Source organism: Colletotrichum costaricense, assembly GCF_030867565.1.
Source record: "Colletotrichum costaricense strain IMI 309622 chromosome Unknown Scaffold_20.1, whole genome shotgun sequence".
In the NCBI taxonomy this organism is placed as follows: Eukaryota; Fungi; Ascomycota; class Sordariomycetes; order Glomerellales; family Glomerellaceae; genus Colletotrichum; species Colletotrichum costaricense.
The window spans coordinates 285697-306764 of NW_026848249.1; the positions used below are offsets into that span (position 1 = coordinate 285697).

Consider the following 21068-nt stretch of genomic DNA (forward strand, 5'->3'; position numbering starts at 1 on the left):
GTTGGTACATGCAGGTATAATTTACATAGGGTTGAGAAATATTTCTAAGGAGCTGTGTAAAGACCTGGCCTTCGCGGCACAACACACGCTTCGTTTGACATCCAGTCGTGTCATCATAGTCCGAATGGAAGATTGATCGGAAGTCCTCCGCCAAAGGGAATATTGACGGGAAGTCTACCGCCGTTGTTATTTCGGCCACCAAAGGGGAAGCCTCCGCCGACAAAGGGAGTATTGTCGAAGTTGACCGTGTTTGGCCCACGTGAGTGGGATGTCCATGACCAGGAGCGACTTCCGTCGCCACCAATATCGATGTTGACGTGCACTCTTCTTCGCGATCCGTCTTCATTTCTGTCATCATCTTGCTCGTTTCTTTGCTGATCTTGTCGTGAATTTTGGCGCCTCTGCTCTGGTCTGGAATTCTGTCGCTGCCGGCTATTGCGTGTTCTTTGAGGCTCTGGCCTCGGCTCAGGTCGCCGTGGTACCTCTTCATCAAAGGAATTATTTTCTTCATCATCTTCTGGCTGCTCATATCGGCGGCGTTGCTGCTGCTGCTGTTGCCTCGGCGGTGGAGGAAGTGGCGGCTCTCTGGGTGTTTTTATATCACCGTACATTCCGTAGATGCTGTCCTCCCAGTTCTTATTTGGTTCGGGCTTCTTTTGTTCCCGGCGTGACGGGGGTGACCGAGAAAGCTTCGGAGGTTCTGTGGTCTCCTGACTGTAGCGCGAGCTCTCATCAGTTCTGCCCGTACTATATCTGGCGCTGCTCCGATCAAAGTTGTTGCTGTATGAGCTCGTATATGGTTGGCTCTGCTGCGAACCTGGTGGCGTTTGGCGGACCAGGGCAGTGGAAGGCGGGAATGGAGATTGTCCGGGGCGAGGATTACTGGAGTTGCCCATACTCCCATTGGAGCCTGTTTTGTTGCTCATTTTCTTTTGTTTTACAAGGATAATCAGCTGTCGACTCTATTGATTGCAAGCAAGAGTATTATCTATCCTGTAGACTTTGGACTTTGCAATCGGAATTTATCAACTTAGACTACGGTATGTTATATCTTTTGCAGCTCTATGCAAAGCCACGCCCAGGCAATGATCTGGTTGACAGTGGCGCCATAATCCTCCGACTCAAGATTTATGCGTTTCATGATGTCTTATGGGGCTGGCGAGAACTTGCGTTTCCTTATGGATGGGTCGAGACCTTACGATGTTTGTGACTGAACGCGTTTGAGATTCTCCCTGATGATTCGGATCAGCGAAACATCAGACCATGACTTTTCCAATTTATCGTGGCCTTGCATCAGAAAACATGGCTCAATCAGTTTTCCAGAAGTCTTCGATCTGCGCATTGTTGGCGAACTGATTTCCCCTGATGATCTGTTGTCATTATTCAGTGTGAGGTGGTTGGAACAAGGTTCGATCCCTGAACCAGGGGTCATCTCCGTCCGATGCTCCCTAAGGTCCATCCCATCATCGACCCATTGTAGGGCCCACCCTTTATGTAGGCGCCGAGAGTTGGACGCTCTAACCTTCGATACCTCTTGGCTTTGGAAAGGTGTCTGGTAATTTGATCAAGATCATGTGCAATCCTCATGACGACTTCAGGTTCTAATCCTCCTAGCGAAAAAGATTTTATTGCCGGATGTAATGATTGAAACATAATGAATGACAGGCAAAGCGCTCTTTTCCACCCCCGGCTACAAACCCCCTTCGCCAACTGGCGACCAGCATCGGGTTCGAACCCGAATAACTTTCCAGCTGAACAGACACAGAGGTAGCAATTGTCGAGACACCGGGCTGCTGTAGAGCTTTTCTATGAACCCCAATGTGAGTGAAGTCGCCGACACAATGTTTGAGGTTCATCAGAGCTGGGTCGTCATTTATTTCCACCACATGACGAAGGAGTTGTCAAACTGGAATCTTTCACCGGGCTTGATGGCCAGGCTGTAGATCTCATCCCAGCTAATCCTCCAGGGGGAGCGCTCCACCCCGGTAGAGACATCCTCAAATCCGGCGAAGATGAAGTTAGGGGCTTGGTAGTATCAGCTGACTGTGGATCCATTTTGGTAACTGAGCACTAACCGTTGGGGAAGGCGGCATCGAACTGCAAGAACAGTGTATGGATGTCGTTGAACCAAGCGGTCACAGCGACGTTGACTCCATTAATGACGAGGCCGGTGACGATTCTCTTGTAGTAGCCGTTACCAGCCTTGAAGATGCCACTCTGGTGGTCGTGAGGCCAGACTATGATGTGTTAACGGCCCTTTTCTTGGCTGAAAACGAGCGGGCTGACATACCACGACGCTCGAGCGAGTTTTCAACATCATCAGAAGCTCTGGCTACGACAGCTTTTCGATGTCAGCTTTGTATAAGCGCTGGAATCTCAAGGCTCTTTTACCGTCAGCGATGTTGACATCGCGAGTCTCGTGAGCCTGGAGGAAGCCGAGGTCAACGATGGTCCTGCCTACATCATTCATTAGATCTCGATTATCGAATTTTGCAGGTAAAGCTCACTTTCAGGCTCCCTGTCGAGGTTTGCCTCGTTCACGTCAGGAACAGGAGTGGCTGAGGCAACAGCCAGCAGGAGAGCGATGGTAGCAGCGGCGAAACGCATGGTGAGCTTGTAGATCTAAGCTAGATGAAGCGAGTGGAAGTTGATGAGATAATGTTTGAAAGTGAATGTAATGATGTGCTTTTGAATGCATAGCTGTTTCGTGGCGAGCTGAAGCCTACCTTTTATAAAAAATTGCAATGGAAGAGTGTTATGGCAGTCACTGTGCTTGAAAATAGCTGCATCTTTGCAAATGCTCCGTCTAGAGCTGACGATTACTGAATTCGTGTATTGCCTTTCGACTCACCATTGAGCCAATAACTTTCACAAGCTTTCCTAAGAAAGTGTAAAAGTTGCTAAGCTTTTGGTCGGTCCGGGCACAATCAAAAGTTGCAAGCATCATGTTTGAGACCTGGTGGGTATTGGCTATGCAATAGTTGAAGTTGCGCGAGTCAGCAAAGTATGAGTTCAATGTTGTATTTGTGCTCCAAGATTTGCTCCATGATTTCTAGCTTTTGGGGAGTGGACTTACCGATAAACGCGGTTGTTTGCTGACTGCAAGGTCCGCACTAGTTGAACGTCACGCAATGTTTAAGTTTCCTAGACAGGGCACTCAATTGTGCGAATCCATGCCTTAAGTCGGCCACGAAAGTTCTTTGCTAACTAGGTACTGGAATTAAGTGTCCGGTTCAGTGATCTCACCTAACAATGCCAAAGATAATCTCGGGTCTCCCGGCTGAATTTCTCTAAGTCATCGCTGCCATTACTTCCTTTCTATTGCTTGATATGATCCTGTACGAGGCACCCAGAATTGAAGTTTGCGAAGACAAAAGTGCCCATGACGCTCGCCTCACTTCTCGGAGATTCAGAGTTCGTGTGGATACGAAGCCCTTTTGGCTAGATCGTACATTACGCTAGCACCTTTACGACACCATGCAACTGCAGCACTCAAAAGCTACAGTAGTCAATGACAGATGCGATTGTCTTCTACTGTTGTCTTGAGGCCGGGTTCTCTATATCGATCAATATGGCGGCAGTCGGCATGTCTAGCAATTTACCACCAAGGTCTTTGCCGCGTCTAGTCAGGTCAAGATCCCTTGCGTATCTAAGATCTAGCTTTACCCACCCCTTTATCAAACTTCAAGCTAGGAATACTTGGCCATGTCATTCATCAGCCTTCAATCGCGATGATTTCGGTCTTTTCATAGCATCTGTGCTACTAAGCTATCTCAAGCAATCAATCATCTTATCCGGTCAGTACCGACTAGACAGTTGGTGAGAGACAGTGTCCACACACTTTATGCTTTTCGCAGTCTGCACTTTGGTTTAGTCACTTGCCAAATATGAACTCTATCAAAACGTGCTGACACCATGGCCTGAGCTGTGCTTGCCAACAAACCCATTCTAGTTGGAAATCAAACAGATTAATCCAGGCGCACACGGCGACAAAAGTTCTCGTATACACAGAAGTTCTGTCCATCATGCTCCTGTAGTTTGATTTTCCTGCTGCCAGAAATTGCGATCCATGAAAAGGAAATTTGATCTCAACCCCGGCTATTCAATAGCCGTGATGCGAATGCGAAGTACACACGATCAAAGAGAAGAAAGAAATGCAGACATCAAGATGGTGCGTACTTGAGTATAATAAGAGTAAAAGACCGCCGAGCATTCTCACCACTTCCATTCGTCTCATCATTCAAATCAATACCCAAGTGTCTGTATACCACTTTCGCATCATCTCGATCTCAGGCCTTAGTTCAAAATGAAGGTTGCTGCTGTTCTCGCCTTCGTTTTCCTGTAAGACCGCACTCGCCCTTCACCTATTACAACTCATTGACTGACAACATCTTTAGTGCCCCCAATGCTGTTTCGGCTTGGATGTGCAACTGCCGCAACAGAGAGCAACCCAACATCAAGGTTGCCCTCAAGTTCTGCGGACCTGGCTTGGGTCACACCCGCTGCTGGAACTCGAAGACCAACGTCCAAGCGGTGAGATATCTCAACATGATGCAAGCTTCGCGCAGGTACTGACGTAGTCATAGTGTATCCTGAACAACCCCATCACCCAAGCAGATTGTGACGCAAAGTACGGCGGCAAGGGCGAATGGGTCGCTGAATGTGAGCACTACACTGGTCCCTGCCCTCCCGGCATGACCCAGCAGTGATTCCTCTTCACTGCATCAAATACATGTTTCAGAGCAGCATCAAATTCACTTCATGACTGGTAGAACTTGAACTTCAATACACAAACTGGATTTTCTTAATGGTCTAAATGCCCTTTGATCTTTGTAGAGTAAAAAGTCCAATGTTTCTCACAGCTAGTGGACGTAGCTGTTGCCTATGTTGACCTCGGTGAGAATCTTGAATTACCCTGTATGACCTCTCTAGTAGTCTTAATAGATGGACAAGGATACGCATTAAAGGGCATCTTCAACTGGTGTTTTACTGTGTGCAGACTAGGAAATCCATCAAGAGTCAGCGACGAAAGATTTGCGGGGTTGCATATTGGGCGTGCTACATTAGGAACTTACGCCTTGAAGGGGCCTCTCGAAGGGTTGAAAATGACCGGGAAAATACAGCTAGAAGTTTTCTTTAAAGCTCTCTAGCACTGTCTTCCCTTTCGATTGCAAGACCCAGTCTTCGGAGCGTCTTCTCCAGGACAAAGACACATTGGAGCAATCCACGCGTCCAAGAAACGTAGGACAAAGGCTTTCTTCTGAGACCTCCTTGGTAAGGAAGAACAGTTGAACGTATGGCAAAGATTCAACGGCTCACAACATGTTTGGTCTGACCAGGGATGTCGCCGGCGAGGTGCTTCGGAGCGTTTGGTGCGGCACTTACATCAAATTTGGCTGTCCTTGCAACATGAATGCTTGGGTCAAAGGACGATCTACTCAGTGGTTAAAAGGACGATGAAATTCAGGATCCCTCGTTCACTCAAGAAGTGAAGATAATCGGCAACACCAGACCTCTCTTATGGTTCGACGGTAAGGGGCTCAAGGTAAGGTACTCTACCTACGAAAAGATGCAAGTGCCCTCTTCCTCGTCAAAGTTCCAGGCATACGGAAATGGCGTGGTCTTTAAGCAAATACTTCAAAACGAAGAGGTCGCCGTGTCCTAGCTATTAGACATGATCGTATATTCGCTTTCAAGGTGAACTCCTAAAGGGGCATTCTTTATTCTTGTGCCGGAAGTTTTGCTCCTGAACGATGAAGAATTTACGGCTCGATGTGGTGACTTATTCTCATGAAACTTAAAACACCTACCACTGCTCGGTGTAGGGTCATCGCAAACCACACAAGGTAAATGGGACGCTGTGGTCCCTAACGATACTATCGGGTTGAAGCCAGGCCTGCGATAGGGTCACGAGGACGCTTTCTTTCGTCTATCATGATTCCGCGGAACCCCGCCTGTTTTGGTATCAGTCACTCTAGGTTCGTATCTAAAGAAGATGCTACCTGCTTGGTGGTTATCTCAAACCAGAGAGTCCTACAAAATTGCGGCGTCGGCCACCCTTAGGTCCCAAGACCTGGACCCAAAACTCCGGGGAACTTTGTTGAGCATACCTATCAAGGTAATAAAATACCCTCAAGACGTCCCATATAAATGGCCTTTTCCCCAGATTCAATTCTTTCGGAGATCTCCCTCCACCACACAACGACGGGAAATATCACATTCCACCACACAAGGCTTCCGCATCTGTCGCATCCACATTCACAACCACACCACACCCCACTGGCCTCGATCCACAAAAAGATTTCCTAGAAATTATCAAGATGCGCGTCTCAATGACTTGCCTGGCGACCATCGCTTTACTTTTCGCCACCATCAGCGCTTCCCCAGTGCCCGAGGAGGAGCGCCGCCCATGGAGAGGTGGAATCAACGTAAGTAGACAACACCCTTGCCAAACCCACAGAGTCTCAATGACAAACGACTAATTTGTTATGCTCTCTAGGACGTAAGAAAACTTTCCTAAATTTGCTAACGAATAAGCCGCCGACTGACTGACAAAACGCTTAGTCTGGATGCTTGGTCCCATGCCTCAGACGACTTTTCACGGATTACGCGGCGTGCATGGCTGAATGCACCGGCCCTTGAGATCCTTGCAATGAGGCTGAGAAACGAAGAGATTTCCGTACTTCTTTACTCCGGTAGCCAGAGGTTATGATGCCTTAGCAGGAAGGCATCTGCACAATGAGCATAAACCACGACGGATGCTTCTCGGTCTGAAAGTAGCTGTAGCCTGTCAAATTCAGTCCATCGACAAGGATTCAACAATCGAAGGAAGGTCAGGTGGGATCGACATTCACATATTCTACTATCAGTCTACCAATCTCAGTACAAAGTTTTCAAGTAACTTTTCCCTCGTGCCTATCGCGGACACATCGTGGAGTCGATGCATATACCAAGTTTGCAAAGCTATTTCGCTGAGTCTAGTCGATTGCAGCCTCAAAGAGAGGCGTGTTTCAAGACATTACTTAGCCACATGATCCTGTATGATGATTCAAGAGAAATCAACACATATATCGGACCGCTGACTCTTGTATAACCTAGGAGCAGCCACTGACCTGTTGCCAAATCCAGACTGGCTTCATGTGGCCTAGTTCTGCTAGCTACTTGGGCAGTGTTGGGGATATGATATCATCTACTTTTTAATAATACCACATATTACATGAACGTGTCACTGTGACAAATGAGCAGGTTTTGCGACTCTTCTTCAACTGCCCTCAGCTAAAGTATATATCGAAACATGAACTCAAGACTCTTGAATTTCGGAGAGACGGGCTGGAGTTTCAGAGAGGAAGGCATTAAGCCATTCTTCATCTGTCCCGATATTGATTCTGTCGTGAAACCATGACTCATTCACTTATCGTACTTACCTTGATGAAGTGATCAGACGATATTCCCCTACTAAATCCCCAGCTGCGATTCACCGTCACGCCACCATCGCCACAACACCTTCTTTAACAAAATCGCTCCCAAAATCGAATCTCCGGACCACACATCTCGAATAGCAACTGAAGGAAGTCTTTGCAAACCCTGCAAGACTCGTCAGAATCAAGTCAACACTGACTCACAGCTATGCCCTCACGGTTCACCGCAACGTCACTTCCAAGATGTGCACAATCCACATCATCAAATGCCGCGATTGCGACGTAATCGAATCGACGTGGCGTCAATACTGCCCCTCCACCCCACCGAACCGCCTCTGTCAACGGGGGCAAACAAGTCTTATCACCACGTACCTCCTCCGAGGCCACTGTGACCTCTGTCTGACGAAGACGGGGACGTATGGTACACTCGCCTCCGTCGAGACCACGTCAACAATGACACACGAAATCATGAATCAGAAGAGTAGGTCCGGAGGTTTAGATATTCCTCGCGACACAGGGTTGGTCACCAGACTTAGCATGGGATTGAAACGGATGGCATCTAAGGCCAGAAGATTCTACTCAAGTCTAGAACACGGTCTTTCGAGCAGGGCCAAGACTCGATGGCAGGGCGTGAAGCAGAGGATGAGCGGAGATCTAGAGCTTATCTCGCAAAATCGAACACGTGGCTTATGATTCTACACTCTGTACTCCGCCGCCACTCAGGTTTCTGACGTGGCCTTGGGATTCATGCAATGCGGTTCTATGATGTTGGTAAAATCGTTACATTTCGTCCCTGGCCATCGTTTCCGACACGATGGGTTGAGTATAACCACTCGACGTCATGTTGCAAGGGAATGTAGATGATACAAAAGATGTATAATATACAAAGGATGTAGATGCGACTTGCACCCGGGTTCTTGTTGATGCTCCAGAATTCCAAGATTTCTCACGTCTGGTTCCGTCAAGGACTCCCTGTAAACTCCGCCATGGATAACTCAGCCCTCAAATTTGAGGGGTGGCAAGTCATTTGACAACGGTTCTGCAGAAATTCCAAACTTTTCTGGATATAATTACTGCGTACGTGAGAGTTCTAGCTTCCACTGGAACTAGGTGTCCAAGGTTTGAACAACATCAGACGAAGACAGGCAAAGTCTTCCGTGTCGCCGCGCCACCTAACATCGTTGGTTGACGTTGAAACAAACTCGGTGCCCCCCTTTGTAGACCCCTCTTTCCCCTCTGTTACGACAGGCATTAGTTGATATCACATACCAAGTCAAATTGAAGATTACGCACAAATTCTGTCCACGGAGTCAAAGATGGCTTCGTACATGCATGTGAACCGGTATGTCGTGCCATTTGGAAGGTATCACCGGCCCCGCCCGCACTGTAAGATGTGGGAAACTCCGTACCCCACCCGAATCTCCAACGAGCTCGAATCTTCGCGAATCTCGTCGAGAAGTCTGAAAGCAACGCTCGGATTCTTCGTACAACGCAACACGCAGGATGCGGTCCCACTACGATATTGAGAAAAGCAAGAAAAGACAAACTTAGAGAAATAATGCATCCCCAGGCAAGGGTGGGAAAACCCTCAAAATCCACCTGCATTGGGAAGTTGGGTATTTGTACCATGAAAGCTGATACTGGTAAACGAATTGAACAGAGAGCCGAATTGAGCTGTCACGGGCTGACGATTGGCTTTCGACCAAGGCAGGGAATGATCACCGCTGACTGCCAATTACACACTACTCCGTGGGTAGACATGTCGATCCTTAACGCGGGCACGCGGGCTTGCGTAAATTACCCATGCATTTTGTGGCCAAAATGATGCGGCCACTAATTATCCCACATGTCCAACTTGCGCGGCCTTAGTCTGTGATCTGCGCTGGCGCAAAAAGTTGTCGAACCGGAGCCAGCTCCGACTCAGATGTCACGGGGACTCGAATATTGGGCTCCAAGTCATCAGGACACAATTCACGTCGTGCGCAAGCCTTGCCATGAAGGATTTGGTAACTATCTGTCTGGTATCAATTGGTGGACGAGCTCATGCCAAGAATCGGTGCCTCACAGCGCTAGATTCCAGAAGATTATGTAGATGCAACACAGTGTCGCATTTATCCGAATGAGCAATATCAAAATAGCGGCGTAGAGCGATGCGGGAGACGTCCCTAGTCGCCGACGTCAGCCACCCCATTGCCTGTCATGGTCTCATAGACCCTTAAAAGCAATGGGCAAGGGATCGTTAGGTTTTAAAGCTTTTGCACGACTCAAGAAGCGTCTCCACTGACGGCCATGCTAAGGGTGCAGCAGAGTCAGGAACAGAGGGAGGGCTGGAATGATAAGAAGACTCAATCTCGTTGGGCGCCAACAGTCGCCGAATCATTGCCGCAACGAATATCCGCATTCCCACAGGACCAGAAGTCAGGGTAGTAGGAGGACTTTAGTGTACCAAATATCAAGACGACTAGCGTGAAGAACTCGATAATGCGGAGGAACTCTTCCAGGAGGATGATGAACCAAGTCCGACGGTTGAATTGGCGTGGGCTGGTTTAGATAATCCATGGAAAACAGCACGGAAAAGGCATTGCAACGACATGACATGCAGGTCCCTGCCTATTTGCCTGCCGCGAACCTCTGCGATCGTTCCGCTCAAGGCGTGCCACGGTGTTGTCTCCAAAGCTGTCCAGCATGTGTCTGTATGAATCCGCTCTTCTGGGACCAACGGAGAGCCCCCATTGCCGGAAGGATTTGATGATTCGTTGTCCGTTTCAGGACAACCCAAACCATTCAACATGATGATGTTGCCCTTGCCGGATCCCTGCATGAAAAGGCCCAAGTCGGACAGTCGAATCTGCCAATCTGGTCGGAAGTGTCCGTCATCCGCCACGCTGTCGGGCATCGCCCCAGTCCCCGCTCAACGACCAGGGGCCACAGCTCTAGACGGCGGGGTAAACCTTTGCGAATACGACTTTGTCGAGTTGATGAAGCAAGCTCTTCCGTCTAGCATACCTAGGCGGTAGGATAGCTAGCCAGCCGTAGGTCTCGTGGGCTCAAAAGTTGATCATTCTCTTCATTCCCGCGAAGTCAATTGCGCAATCAGACAATGTTTTTTTTTCTCGGGTTATGCGAATCCGCGTGACAGACTGCATGGCCTGTGCAGGACTTCTGCTTTTGAGGGCGGCGCGATCCCTGAGAATCCGTCTTTTCGAAGGGATCGCCAGGCTAACGGGCCATCTTTGGTCCAACCATCGCGTCTGCGTGGCTGCGTGGCTGCGTGACTGCTGTGCTCCAAGCTACCACATCTGCAGTAGAAAAAGCATCAGCCTCAATTTGGCGGGGACCCGAGTCAAGGTTAATCGCTGTGTCCGGTAGCTTTTAGCTTGATCCTGACGGGAGGCCCAGAGGGCATTCCCGTCCAGGGTCTCATCTTAGGGCGGGACGCGGCCATGTTGCTCGAAGGCACCAGAAACTTTACACAGCAGGCACCCTGAGGTCTGTGGTCGCTAGTTCGCTAATACGCCGCCAAATTCCGTGGACTTGACTGTTCTCAGGATGTGGAGGACGGTGTCGTGCCTAATTGACACAGACCTCATCATGTGAACCTGACAAGGGTAGGGATTGACTCTTTTGCGTTGTCCGACATAACCGATCGTATGTTGTCGTGAGATAGAGGCGAACTAGACCATGATGCTCCGAAGCTTCGAGGAAGCCAAAGATCCGTCGTCCCGCGACTGAAGTAGAAGGGGGTTTTTTTTTTCTGCCCTCGTGGTCGAGAGAATCCACGGGGCCATGGTGCATTTTTGGATACCCCCATTCCTAGTAGTGTCGATGACGTCTTGCGAACCGTTGTTCGGCTTGAGAGCGGCAGGGGCCTTGGCTGGACAGATAACCGGAGAGCCACGCGGGCGGCCCGGCCACGCCTGGCTGTCCTACCCTTGCTGACGTGAAGTGTCTGGGCAGTGAACCACCACGTCCTCCTCAGATCGACACCTCAGCATTGGCACCATGAGCTGCCGTATTGCGACCGGAGCGAATAGTCCAGACCTCGATGCAGATACTGGACGTTGGGACGACCGGCACTCGGAAGCCGAGGCCAAACAATGGCAGTTGTTGACATCCGAGGAGCGAAGAGAAAACACCGAGAGGTGAACGGTTTAGCGCAGACGAACCGGCCCGCCTAGTTGGTGTTGGTCGATGGAGAAAACTCCCGGCAGCTGAGGGGGGCAATGTTGGATGGATGAAGCAAAGGAAGCGCAAGGCTGGCATGCAGGAAGATGACGGAAGTATGTGAGTGAAAAAGAGAGAAGAGGATAGAGGGAAAGCGAGGCAAGGAAGGGCCAGGTACAGAAATACTTTGGGTCCATGAGGTGGGATGAAGGGAAGAACGAGAGCAGGAGCAACTGAGCCGGGCAATTGTACCTGCTACATCCCACATCACCAACAAGAGTGCTAGACCCTTTTCTTCGTCTCTTCTTTTTCCCCTTTTCACTTTAGACCGTGAGACCTTCCCTGGATGAACACAACAATTCTGCCAATTGACGGGGTTCCAAGGTCAACAGGAACGGCCTAGAACCCAGGCACTTTCATCTTGTACCTTGCTGTGTACCTTACACCCGTCCAGGTATTCGTCAGCAATGGAAGGTACCTACCGCTCACTTCCCGCAGTCAAGTGAGAATGGAAAGAGTGAGTGGAGGGCCACCAATCGTGGCTTCCACTTTCTCTCTCACTGTCCCTCAAGGTGGAACTCCATCTGGCTCCTCCCACAACTGGCACAAGACCACTAAAGTGTAAAGGTAAGTGCACACTGCACTCCAGTCTCCCAGCCTCCGTTCTAGAAAAAAAGAGGACGAGCGGGTCCCGTTCGGTAGTACCACGCAGTGCTCCATGCGGCCCCGTAAGCGCTGCCTTGCCGCTCGGGCCTATCACAGGGGTAGACGGAGCTTTTGCTCCGGCAAAGCCCAGCTCGTTCTATGCCGTGAGTTGGAGATGCCCCCATTCGACTTTTTGCCCGCGCGCGACCTCCCCTTCCTTGGAGTATTCCCACCCGTTCCCCCATTGAAGGGGCCTTGGGCCCCAGAGTTGTGGCTTTGCACCCTCCAATGTACCTTACCTGACCCGGACATGGGCCTGACCTGGGGATGCAGCTGTGAGAAGGAAGGAAAAAAAAAGGTTTACCTATGGCAGGCAATGTGTACAGAGTACGGAGTACAGAGTACCTGTATCAAGAGGGGGGGAATACCGTGGAAAAAAGAACGGGATATGGAAACGCACCAAAATATATGCCCAACCAGACAAATCAATTTTGTCCAGTATGACTAGAACTGTGCTTCACTGTCATCGCCTTATCCGCTCCATTCCGCCGCCGCCAACATTGCCCTGCCCTTCTCATCTCAACCTTTCTTCCCCTTCCACTTTTCCCTTCACAAGTTCACTCGCCCCTCGCCCGTTGCTTTCTTCCCGCCCTTCCACCCCCAGGTACAACATACATCCTACACCACCTAAACTCTTCTCCCCGTTGAGTCCGTCGCGTACACTATCCGTACTGGCTCGCCTCTCCCGCCCCGGTTCAAAGACCCTGTCCGCACTGACCAACCAGAAGAGAAGCCTTCGATATCCTCCGTCCGCGACGTCCGTCGTCGTCGAAAACGCTCCGGCCCAGCAAGGGGTCCTGGTGGAACCCATCGTGTGGCAATTCCTTCAAAACTTTGCTCTCCATTGGATGACCCGAACCAAGGTCGCGGGGCAGCCACAGCTGTTGTTTATATCAGCCACACCAAGGCCACCGGTTTGGCACGCTCTCCAACTGCCTTCGTGGTCACCTCGCCTATTATTCTCTCTGTCAGTCATTTCAATCCGGGACAATACTCTCATGTTGCCCTTTTTCAAAAACACGCCCTCCGAATCACTCGTCACACGCTGTCCGAGAGGCTCCACGTCCGTTTCACTCGGCTTTCATGTGTGTTGAGCACAAATCTGTTTGCCCAGTCTGTCGGAGACTCTTCTTAGTCTATGTCGCCTTTTGTCAAGCATACCATCCTCCTTTGTTGGAGTGTCCATTGGGTGTTGTAGTACACCCAATGCAGATGCTTGACGGGCGATGTCCGAGTCCTGTTTGTCCAAATAGCCGCGTGGGGGGCTGTTTGGTCATTTAGGAAGAAACTTAGGAAAGGGAAAAGAACAAAGAGAAAGCAAGAGCCGACTGTAAGTGCCCTTGGCTAATACACAGTAAATTTTGGTAAATTCAATTGACTAACGGATTTTACAGCTTCTGGCCGTTATTATCAACTTCCACCACCTGGTCGATGCCTTCGTACTGCGGAATTTCCAAATTGTATTTTTCAGCAATGCCCGGCGATACGAATCTGCTCCCAAGGTCAGCCAACAAATTTCTCAAGCCTGGTGCTATGGTGGATATTGGGCATACCTTCCGCCGATGAAGTGCCGTCCTTTGAAATGCTTCACCAGTGGCTTTGGTGCTGTCAGGCTGACAAGGACCTCAGGTTGGAACGAACTCCCGGGGCCGGACTCGGGCGGGCCATTTTCGATATCCCACGATGATGGGGCGTCAACCGAAGTGACCGGCAGCTTTGTTTCCTCGAGCGCCTTGATCACCGCGGGGAAAGGCTCCCGGACCTCTCCAGAAAAGCTGAACCCTTGCCTCAAAATATCAGGCGCGTGAACGGACTATGGTCTAGACAGGGGGAAAAGAACGAACCGAAGATAGCGTCAACGATATGATCAGTAGTTTTCGCCGCCGTGAGGAAATCTTCGACGAACGCAACGTCCAAGTCCACCAACTGCTGCGCCAACCGCTAAGGAATTTTCAGTCAGCAAAGCTACGACCGGTCAACGGCAAGCCCAATGGAGAACGAAGGTCGGGAGGGGTCAATTTTTTATGGCAGCACCGTATACACGCAAAGATGCTGCCAGTTTCTTTACTCCTTCTCTCGAGAGAAGAATCATAGAGTTGTGCAATTGCATAGCGTGGCGTGGAAGGAGAACAAAAGCATTCTGAGCTCGGATGGCCAAGAGCTCAAGAGGTGTCGCCGATAGATGGTATGTAATTGCCAGAACATTCCCATGTACTATGAGCCGAACGAACCAATCGAGATAGACAAAAGCGAATGGCATCTTCACTCACCTGATACAAATCATTCTTGCTCCGCTTGGGATAGTAGATAGTGGGCTTGTAGCCATAGTGACAAAGGTGTCGGGCAGCCACTAGGCCATCGCCACCTGTACAGGGGTCCTGGTCAGATGCTTGGTGATTGAGACGGGGGAATCTTTGGAAGGGTGCTCACCGTTGTTACCGGGGCCGCATGCAACAAGAATGTTCAGACCTCGACTAGGAGGGTGAACGCGATAGACTGCACCAAGGTGTCAATCGAAAGCTTGAGCAAGCATTGGCCGTTGCAGGAACCCACTCGCTTGTGACACGGATAGTCCGGCAAGCTCCATAAGCTGGTCGATTGAGAAGGCACCGGTGCTCATGAGGTCCTTGTCCAAGGCCGCGGCCGCCTTTGCGCCGATAGTCTATTGGTGTGTTGCTGTCAGCGAAGCCCTCTCTGATGCTACTTCTAACCACTAACTCTGAGGGACATGTTGTCGGCGTTTCCAAGATACTTCTGCTTGAAACTTTGTGACGTTGACGTGTGAGGCTTCAGGATAGTTTCTGACGACTTCAGAGAGTTGACGTGAGGTTGGGGTGACGGTTCGAGATGTTCTGGGGAAGTAGGAAGGTAGATGAAGATGGAAGGGACGTGCGACGGGCTGACATCACTCCGCATCGGAGTTTAGCACACCGGTCAGTAACGAACCACACAACCGGACCGCAGGAACCAACGCCGGTTCGGCAGTCACCGACAGACCCACACAGTTCACACAGTGCCCTTGCAGTACGAATCGAATCTCCCACACGCTGTCACGCTGTGCATCGGGTTCAAGTTTGCCACCGAGAATAGGCATGGAAATCAGATCTGTGTAAATTTTCGTGCTTCACTGATTTGTACAATAGTCAAATGCCACCGGACTTGATACCCTAGCATACCCTTCACAAGGCCCATCATTCGATCAGAATCCTCCCCCAATTGCCTAGAAGCCTAGAAGGGAAGCTGTTCGACAGCGTAATGGTGTCCCTTGAAGTCCTTAAAGCCGACGTCTCTCACAGGATACCCCCCAATATCGAGAGCCGCCTCGACCCACCCGTTGTTGGTCTTCCCTCCCCACGTAGCCTCAGTAAAAGCCCGCATCATATCGGTGCCATTCAGCAGCGAGCTCGAAGTCCACAGCTTCCCGTCATGTGCCCAACGAGTCTCAACCCAATCGACGACCGGAATACTCTTCTTCATGGCAGAGACAATCATGCGGGGGCAAGTCGCCGTCTTACCAGCCAGAAGGCCAGCCTCGAGAAGCGGGAACATACCACCACAGATGGTCAAGAAGGCGCTGCACTGCTCGTAAACCTTGCGGATGAAGGCGAGCTCGGCTTCGCTGGTCTTGTACTTTAGGTCATGAGCTCCCATGAGTGCGATATCCAAGGGTGGACAAGACTCAAAGGAGTCCTGGGTGGTGGGTGTCAGTGTTAGAGAATCTCTCTACTGGGACGGTGGTGCCATGTGCTGCTTACGGTTGGCTGAATCTGAGCTCTGCTCTTCATCTGGGCCGGTTTGCCGTCCTCGGTGATCCAATGTAGGTCAAACTCGATATCGTCCTCCCACATCTCCTGCGGTAGGTTCAGCATTTGACGGGAAGTCTTATCGGTCCAGGCAAAGAATTCAAAAGGTGCAACGTCGAGCATTTCGGTGACGCTGTAAATGTCTCAGCTTACTTGTGGCAGGGAATCCGAGGAATTATGATTTGGTAATTACCCTTTGGTCAATATGACACCGGCATGAATCTTGCGGTTGGGCTTGCTGAGATTGAACTCCATGGTTGTGAGCTGGAAAGTAGCGTAGAGCGGGAAGAATGGCGATTTCTCAAAGTTGAGTATGTGTGAGTGTAAGTGATAGTGACCTAAATGCTTGTGGTCTCTTCGAATGGTTAGGCCATTGGAGTGGCGTGAAGTAGAATTCTTATAACCACTTACACGGACAGAAGATGCCATAGCGCAAGACCGAAGGGCTCAATGCGTCCGTGCGGCCGGCCCGTACCGGAGTAGTTGCACGGCTGTTAGATCCGAGTGGGTCCGGAACTTAGGTCGACTTACGACCGAACTCAGTCAAGAAACACGGACCAACCTTGGCTTAACATTGCATGGAGATGGCTGGCTGGAGATTCGGGCTGCGTAATTTCCGAACCCTCAAAGGATTAAAGCCATGAGTTACCGGGGAAATTGGAAACAATCAATTCCTCCCGGGGCGGAATTGGACTCTGAGCGACGGAGACGTCAATGTATCGCAGATGGTGCACATGGGTTAGCAGTTCAACGGGACCGTTATTGATACGTGGGAGAAATGAAATCGATCTTCATTTGCTTGAGTTGATAACTATATGTATGTTGTTCTCTAGGAAGCTATGCGGGAGAAAACTATTACCGCAGGTGCAGTTTCTTTCAACTCTGATTCAAAACTCTCAAATGACTCCCTCGAACCGTTTGCTACCAATGCCCGCTCTTTGCCTTCCTTCGTCCTAACCCTCAAGCCTTCTGTTGTATTCATCTTGCGGTATTCCGTAATAGTGATGTAAACGATGATCGTCAATAGGAGAAGACCCACGACGACGGCGACAGTTACAGTGCCGGTGCTGTTAGCTGATGAACCTGAGCTCGCTGGCTTGATGCCATTTGTGGCTGATGTAGGTGACTGGGAACGGTTAGTCTCGAATGGATGCCACATTGGCTTGAAATTGAGGGCAATCCTCACATTTGAAGTTGCTGTAGGGTGCACGGAGGGGTGGTTGTGGTCTCGGGACATGACAAAGGATGAGCTGGCAGAGTGCCGTATGAAGACGGACTTTCGTGCACGACTGATATGATGACCCTTCCGAATGCCTGTGTTTGTGAGATTCAAGGAGTTCTGTGGCAATGAGTGTGACAATGGGATCTTCAGGGTATGATGTCTTCAGAAATAAGCGATGAGGTAACGTCTCCGGATGCTAGAATGTGTGGCTTCGGCTAATGGTATTTAAGAGAAATCCCATCGCCATTTGATACCTCTTCGTACGGCTCTGTCAGCCATTTCACGTGGCAAACCAAGCCATAAACTCGTCGAACGCCGCAAGAGTTGTGCTTGCAGTCATCCATCTTAAATGCTTGAGGTGAGAGGCTCAAAGCACCATAGTCATCGCCGCCACGGTCGAAGAGTGCGCTCTCATGGGCGTCAAGTCACCGCATCCATCGAATCGAATTCGCTTGCAAGCGCCACATGGGAGTTCCAAGCCGCCCACTTCACTTCATGGCTCGTGTCAGTTGACACTTTGGGCCCTTCAGCTTGGCACGTAGTCAGAAGACAACGCCACTGCTGTGAGAAAACCTGTGAATCATCTTGCTGGGCTAATGAGAGTGAGACCAGCTGGCACTGACTGCATGCTCGCGTCAATAAATAGGCGAACCATTTCTTTCCCTCAAAATTTATGGCCACTCGTGGATTATCGCTGAAGGGAGGCTGCTTACATCATGTTAGTTGACCGCATACCTACTTGGTGCACGCCTCTCGGAATGAGCCGGATTTGGGCTCGCCGAAGAAGTTGGCTGACCTTCCAAACCGGGCACCTCATATGATACTCGCGGTTGAGGCTACCTAGTCATACATGCCATTGCAAGGCCGTGCTCGCCTATTCACGTTTGGCGGCAGTCAAGGTCACCTTCGTTCAACATCACACAAGTTTTACCAAGGGCCTCTCTCTTTGAAGAACTCACAGCCATCAGAAAAGATTTATACATGAAGTCACTGGTGTTTGGTAGCCCCATCCTATCAGGGGCTAAAGAGCGATTCCGAAGATGCTCAAAAAGCATTTGGAAGACAGACGAGTAATAGACTATATTGGTGGTGTAGGTTACCGCAAAATGAGCTCATAAACTGCACACTCATGGTGGTAGGGCACGCACAAGCATGGCGGCCTTTCAGCTACACATCCGACTTCGCTCTCCCAAACCAATCCATAGAGGCCATCAGACCCTGTAATGTTTCTGAAAGCCATGGGAAAGACCTGCTACGAGGCTAAAAGAGATGTCTGATATCAGACAGCGTATGTGTGTATTGAAAGATGAGAAAGTGGGCGAGGCCCACGATTCCTCCGATGGGTTTATTTAAGGTAGGTAAAAGCGACGTTTGTAAGGCTCATGTCGTCTTCTTGATCCTTTCAACTAACTAGGTGCTGCTCAATACTTCAGCACATTGTCCCAGAAGATGAGCCTCAAGGTATATTCAGTGATCCTCGATGTGTTCATTATTAGTCACGTTGAAGATGTTTTGCAAGATATCAGGGGCTGGGAGTTACTCTCTACCTAATATTTGAGATTGTAAAAGATTGAACAGAAGATGTACCAATACGGTAGAAGTGAAGAATAGGCCTTGCTGTCGTTGCGATGAACATCGTCTTACCATACGCCTAGTAAATGATTTTTCCAGTGGCTTCAGGTCGTTGTCCACAGACGCCTTAGCCCTCAAGGTATATGTACCACGCGGCGCAATGAGTGGAATACACCAGTGCGCACTCATGCGAGCCTTCCCTTATACCCCCCCTCAATTCTGTTCCTGTCACCAACGGCAGCAGGCGCCTCACAGGCCTGTGAGGTCAGGTCAAACTGCCGTTTGGCGGGATGGTTACGGGCGAGCCTGTTCAACTAGCTTAGCCTAAGCCAGGATTTCAGGTTCGAGTCTCGGCATGTGCACCAGAGATGTAGCCCCCAGTTCAGCAACGGGGGGGTGAACTCTTTTGATAGTGTCTACCTTCAATTTTTGGATCCTTTTAATGACTGCCGATGTAGGTCGTGGCTGACATTAGAAGGCTCTACTAGCAAAAATAGATAGTGAAGTATGTATATATCTGGTAGTAAAAAGTTCAGAAATAGCTATATGCGGGTGACATTTTATGCTCCTTCCATGGCCACCTACCCGTAGAGAAATCGTGCTTTACCTTGAATATGATGGCCCATCGATGTGGCATGGGTTTTCAATTAATAGCCATACTACAGGCTATTGAATATACCTCAAAGCCTTAGCATCTTGTTATCAGGACTCAAAGTGGTTTAATCACCACTCTTCGGCTACATCTAAGTGCCAAGAGTTGTAGATAGTGCCTTCACACCGAACCTCACCGAGCCAGGTATATATGGGCCGTGCATCATTCCCTAGTCGGTACGTACCCGTCTGTTCCTGAGTTAGCGGGGCTGTAAACAATCGATGTCCGTCTTTGCTTTCAACCATTCCTTCCAAGCTAAACCTCCAAAAACAAGCCCAATTCGACCATCGACACCACAACCAACAACACCCCGTCGCCACACGATCTCTCTCTCCCAACCCTCGCATTTGTCGAAGCGAGGAAGCCAAACACCCTTGACACTACCTCAAAACACCCCCATCACCAGAAAAGTGCAGCGCACCGCAATCAAACCTACCGACGAAAACGGGGGGTAAACAAAGCCACACCCCACCGAGAAATCCACAACCGCAACCACAACACGATGTCCCAAAACGCAGCAACATACGCAGACTGCGTAGCCTCCCTCCGCACCTCCCTAACCTTCCTCCAAAACTCCGTATCCACCCTCGACACAGGCGTTTCTGACCTTCCCCGCCTCGCCTCCGTCCTCCGTCCCACGCGGCACTTCGAACTCATCCCCCAACCCACCCTCGCCGCCGCCGAGGCCTCGCTGCGCGACGAAATCGGCCCGCAAATCGCGAAACTCCTCGATCGCGCCGACGCGCAAATCGCGCGCCGCGAACGGCGCATCGAGACTCTGCAGGCTAGGTGCGAGCTCTTGCAGGGCCGGTTGGCTGCGCCGTCTGAGGAGGATGGGTATGGGGGCAAGAAAACAAAGGGACGAGGAGGGGGGTTTGGTGCTAGCGGAAGTGGTGGGAAGAAGGGATTGAATGGGGAGAGTGCTTTGCGGGCGAGGGCTGTGAGGCAGAGGAGGGAAGGGTTGGAGTATAGTGTTGAGAGGCTTGAGCTGGAGGTCTTGACGAAGGAAAGGGAGTTGAGGAAGAGGTTGGATAAGGCTTGAGAGAAGGAGAGAGAGAGAGAGAGAGAGAGGGAGGGAGGCGCATTTTGAGTGTTGAGGCTGCAAGATGACGCCCTGGACTGGTGGCCAAGACATGTCACTTCGCTGCGAGTGTCTCCATCGTTTGCCAGCTAAAGTGGCTGAGGGAAGGGCGGAAGGAGAGTGCTATGATACCCTACGACAGATAACGAAGAAGTCTTTTAATTGATGCACAATCTCCAGATTGTCAATTATGACTTACGAAGCGAATTCACACCAATGACTTAGAAAAGCCCACGTCTCCGCTACCTCCGTCTCATGACCAGCTTGGATAAGCTGTTCACTTGTTGGGCTCATAAATCCCACGCAAAGATGACACATTGTCACTGTCGAGAATATGAAGACGGTATATGAATATATGCAAATGCCATTTGTAAAGCAGCAAGGGAACCCCAACATGCATGGGTATCCCACCTGCGAGCTACCATAGCTATCCGAATGACCGACCCGTTGC

General features: G+C 50.2%; 9 protein-coding genes across 9 annotated transcripts; 4 read left to right on the forward strand and 5 right to left on the reverse strand.

Annotated features, from left to right (window-relative positions):
• Positions 1-113: 113 nt before the first annotated feature.
• Positions 114-926, reverse strand: CCOS01_14251 (uncharacterized protein; the record flags this gene model as incomplete). The annotated part of the gene is made up of 1 exon (XM_060462395.1): positions 114-926. One exon carries the CDS (start codon positions 924-926, stop codon positions 114-116), a length of 813 nt encoding a protein of 270 aa, XP_060306880.1.
• Positions 927-1873: 947 nt separating this feature from the next.
• On the reverse strand, positions 1874-2607 carry CCOS01_14252 (uncharacterized protein; the record flags this gene model as incomplete). Its single annotated transcript, XM_060462396.1, has 5 exons — positions 1874-2025; positions 2076-2237; positions 2291-2341; positions 2392-2457; positions 2508-2607. 5 exons carry the CDS (start codon positions 2605-2607, stop codon positions 1874-1876), a joined length of 531 nt encoding a protein of 176 aa, XP_060306881.1.
• A 1699-nt stretch (positions 2608-4306) lies between these two features.
• On the forward strand, positions 4307-4709 carry CCOS01_14253 (uncharacterized protein; the record flags this gene model as incomplete). Its single annotated transcript, XM_060462397.1, has 3 exons — positions 4307-4341; positions 4398-4533; positions 4587-4709. 3 exons carry the CDS (start codon positions 4307-4309, stop codon positions 4707-4709), a joined length of 294 nt encoding a protein of 97 aa, XP_060306882.1.
• A 2952-nt stretch (positions 4710-7661) lies between these two features.
• CCOS01_14254 (uncharacterized protein) lies at positions 7662-8111 on the forward strand (the record flags this gene model as incomplete). The annotated part of the gene is made up of 1 exon (XM_060462398.1): positions 7662-8111. The coding sequence occupies one exon, from the start codon at positions 7662-7664 to the stop codon at positions 8109-8111; it is 450 nt and encodes a 149-aa protein (XP_060306883.1).
• Positions 8112-12607: 4496 nt separating this feature from the next.
• CCOS01_14255 (uncharacterized protein) lies at positions 12608-13381 on the forward strand (the record flags this gene model as incomplete). The annotated part of the gene is made up of 1 exon (XM_060462399.1): positions 12608-13381. A coding segment is annotated over one exon (774 nt), but the record flags the coding sequence as incomplete, so codon positions are not given.
• Positions 13382-13675: 294 nt separating this feature from the next.
• CCOS01_14256 (YjeF) lies at positions 13676-15017 on the reverse strand (the record flags this gene model as incomplete). The annotated part of the gene is made up of 7 exons (XM_060462400.1): positions 13676-13778; positions 13841-14069; positions 14132-14228; positions 14558-14652; positions 14718-14783; positions 14841-14949; positions 15006-15017. The coding sequence occupies 7 exons, from the start codon at positions 15015-15017 to the stop codon at positions 13676-13678; spliced, it is 711 nt and encodes a 236-aa protein (XP_060306885.1).
• A 498-nt stretch (positions 15018-15515) lies between these two features.
• Positions 15516-16519, reverse strand: CCOS01_14257 (uncharacterized protein; the record flags this gene model as incomplete). Its single annotated transcript, XM_060462401.1, has 3 exons — positions 15516-15977; positions 16043-16223; positions 16284-16519. 3 exons carry the CDS (start codon positions 16517-16519, stop codon positions 15516-15518), a joined length of 879 nt encoding a protein of 292 aa, XP_060306886.1.
• Positions 16520-16919: 400 nt separating this feature from the next.
• On the reverse strand, positions 16920-17327 carry CCOS01_14258 (uncharacterized protein; the record flags this gene model as incomplete). The annotated part of the gene is made up of 1 exon (XM_060462402.1): positions 16920-17327. The coding sequence occupies one exon, from the start codon at positions 17325-17327 to the stop codon at positions 16920-16922; it is 408 nt and encodes a 135-aa protein (XP_060306887.1).
• Positions 17328-20038: 2711 nt separating this feature from the next.
• On the forward strand, positions 20039-20578 carry CCOS01_14259 (uncharacterized protein; the record flags this gene model as incomplete). The annotated part of the gene is made up of 1 exon (XM_060462403.1): positions 20039-20578. The coding sequence occupies one exon, from the start codon at positions 20039-20041 to the stop codon at positions 20576-20578; it is 540 nt and encodes a 179-aa protein (XP_060306888.1).
• Between the last annotated feature and the right edge of the window lie 490 nt (positions 20579-21068).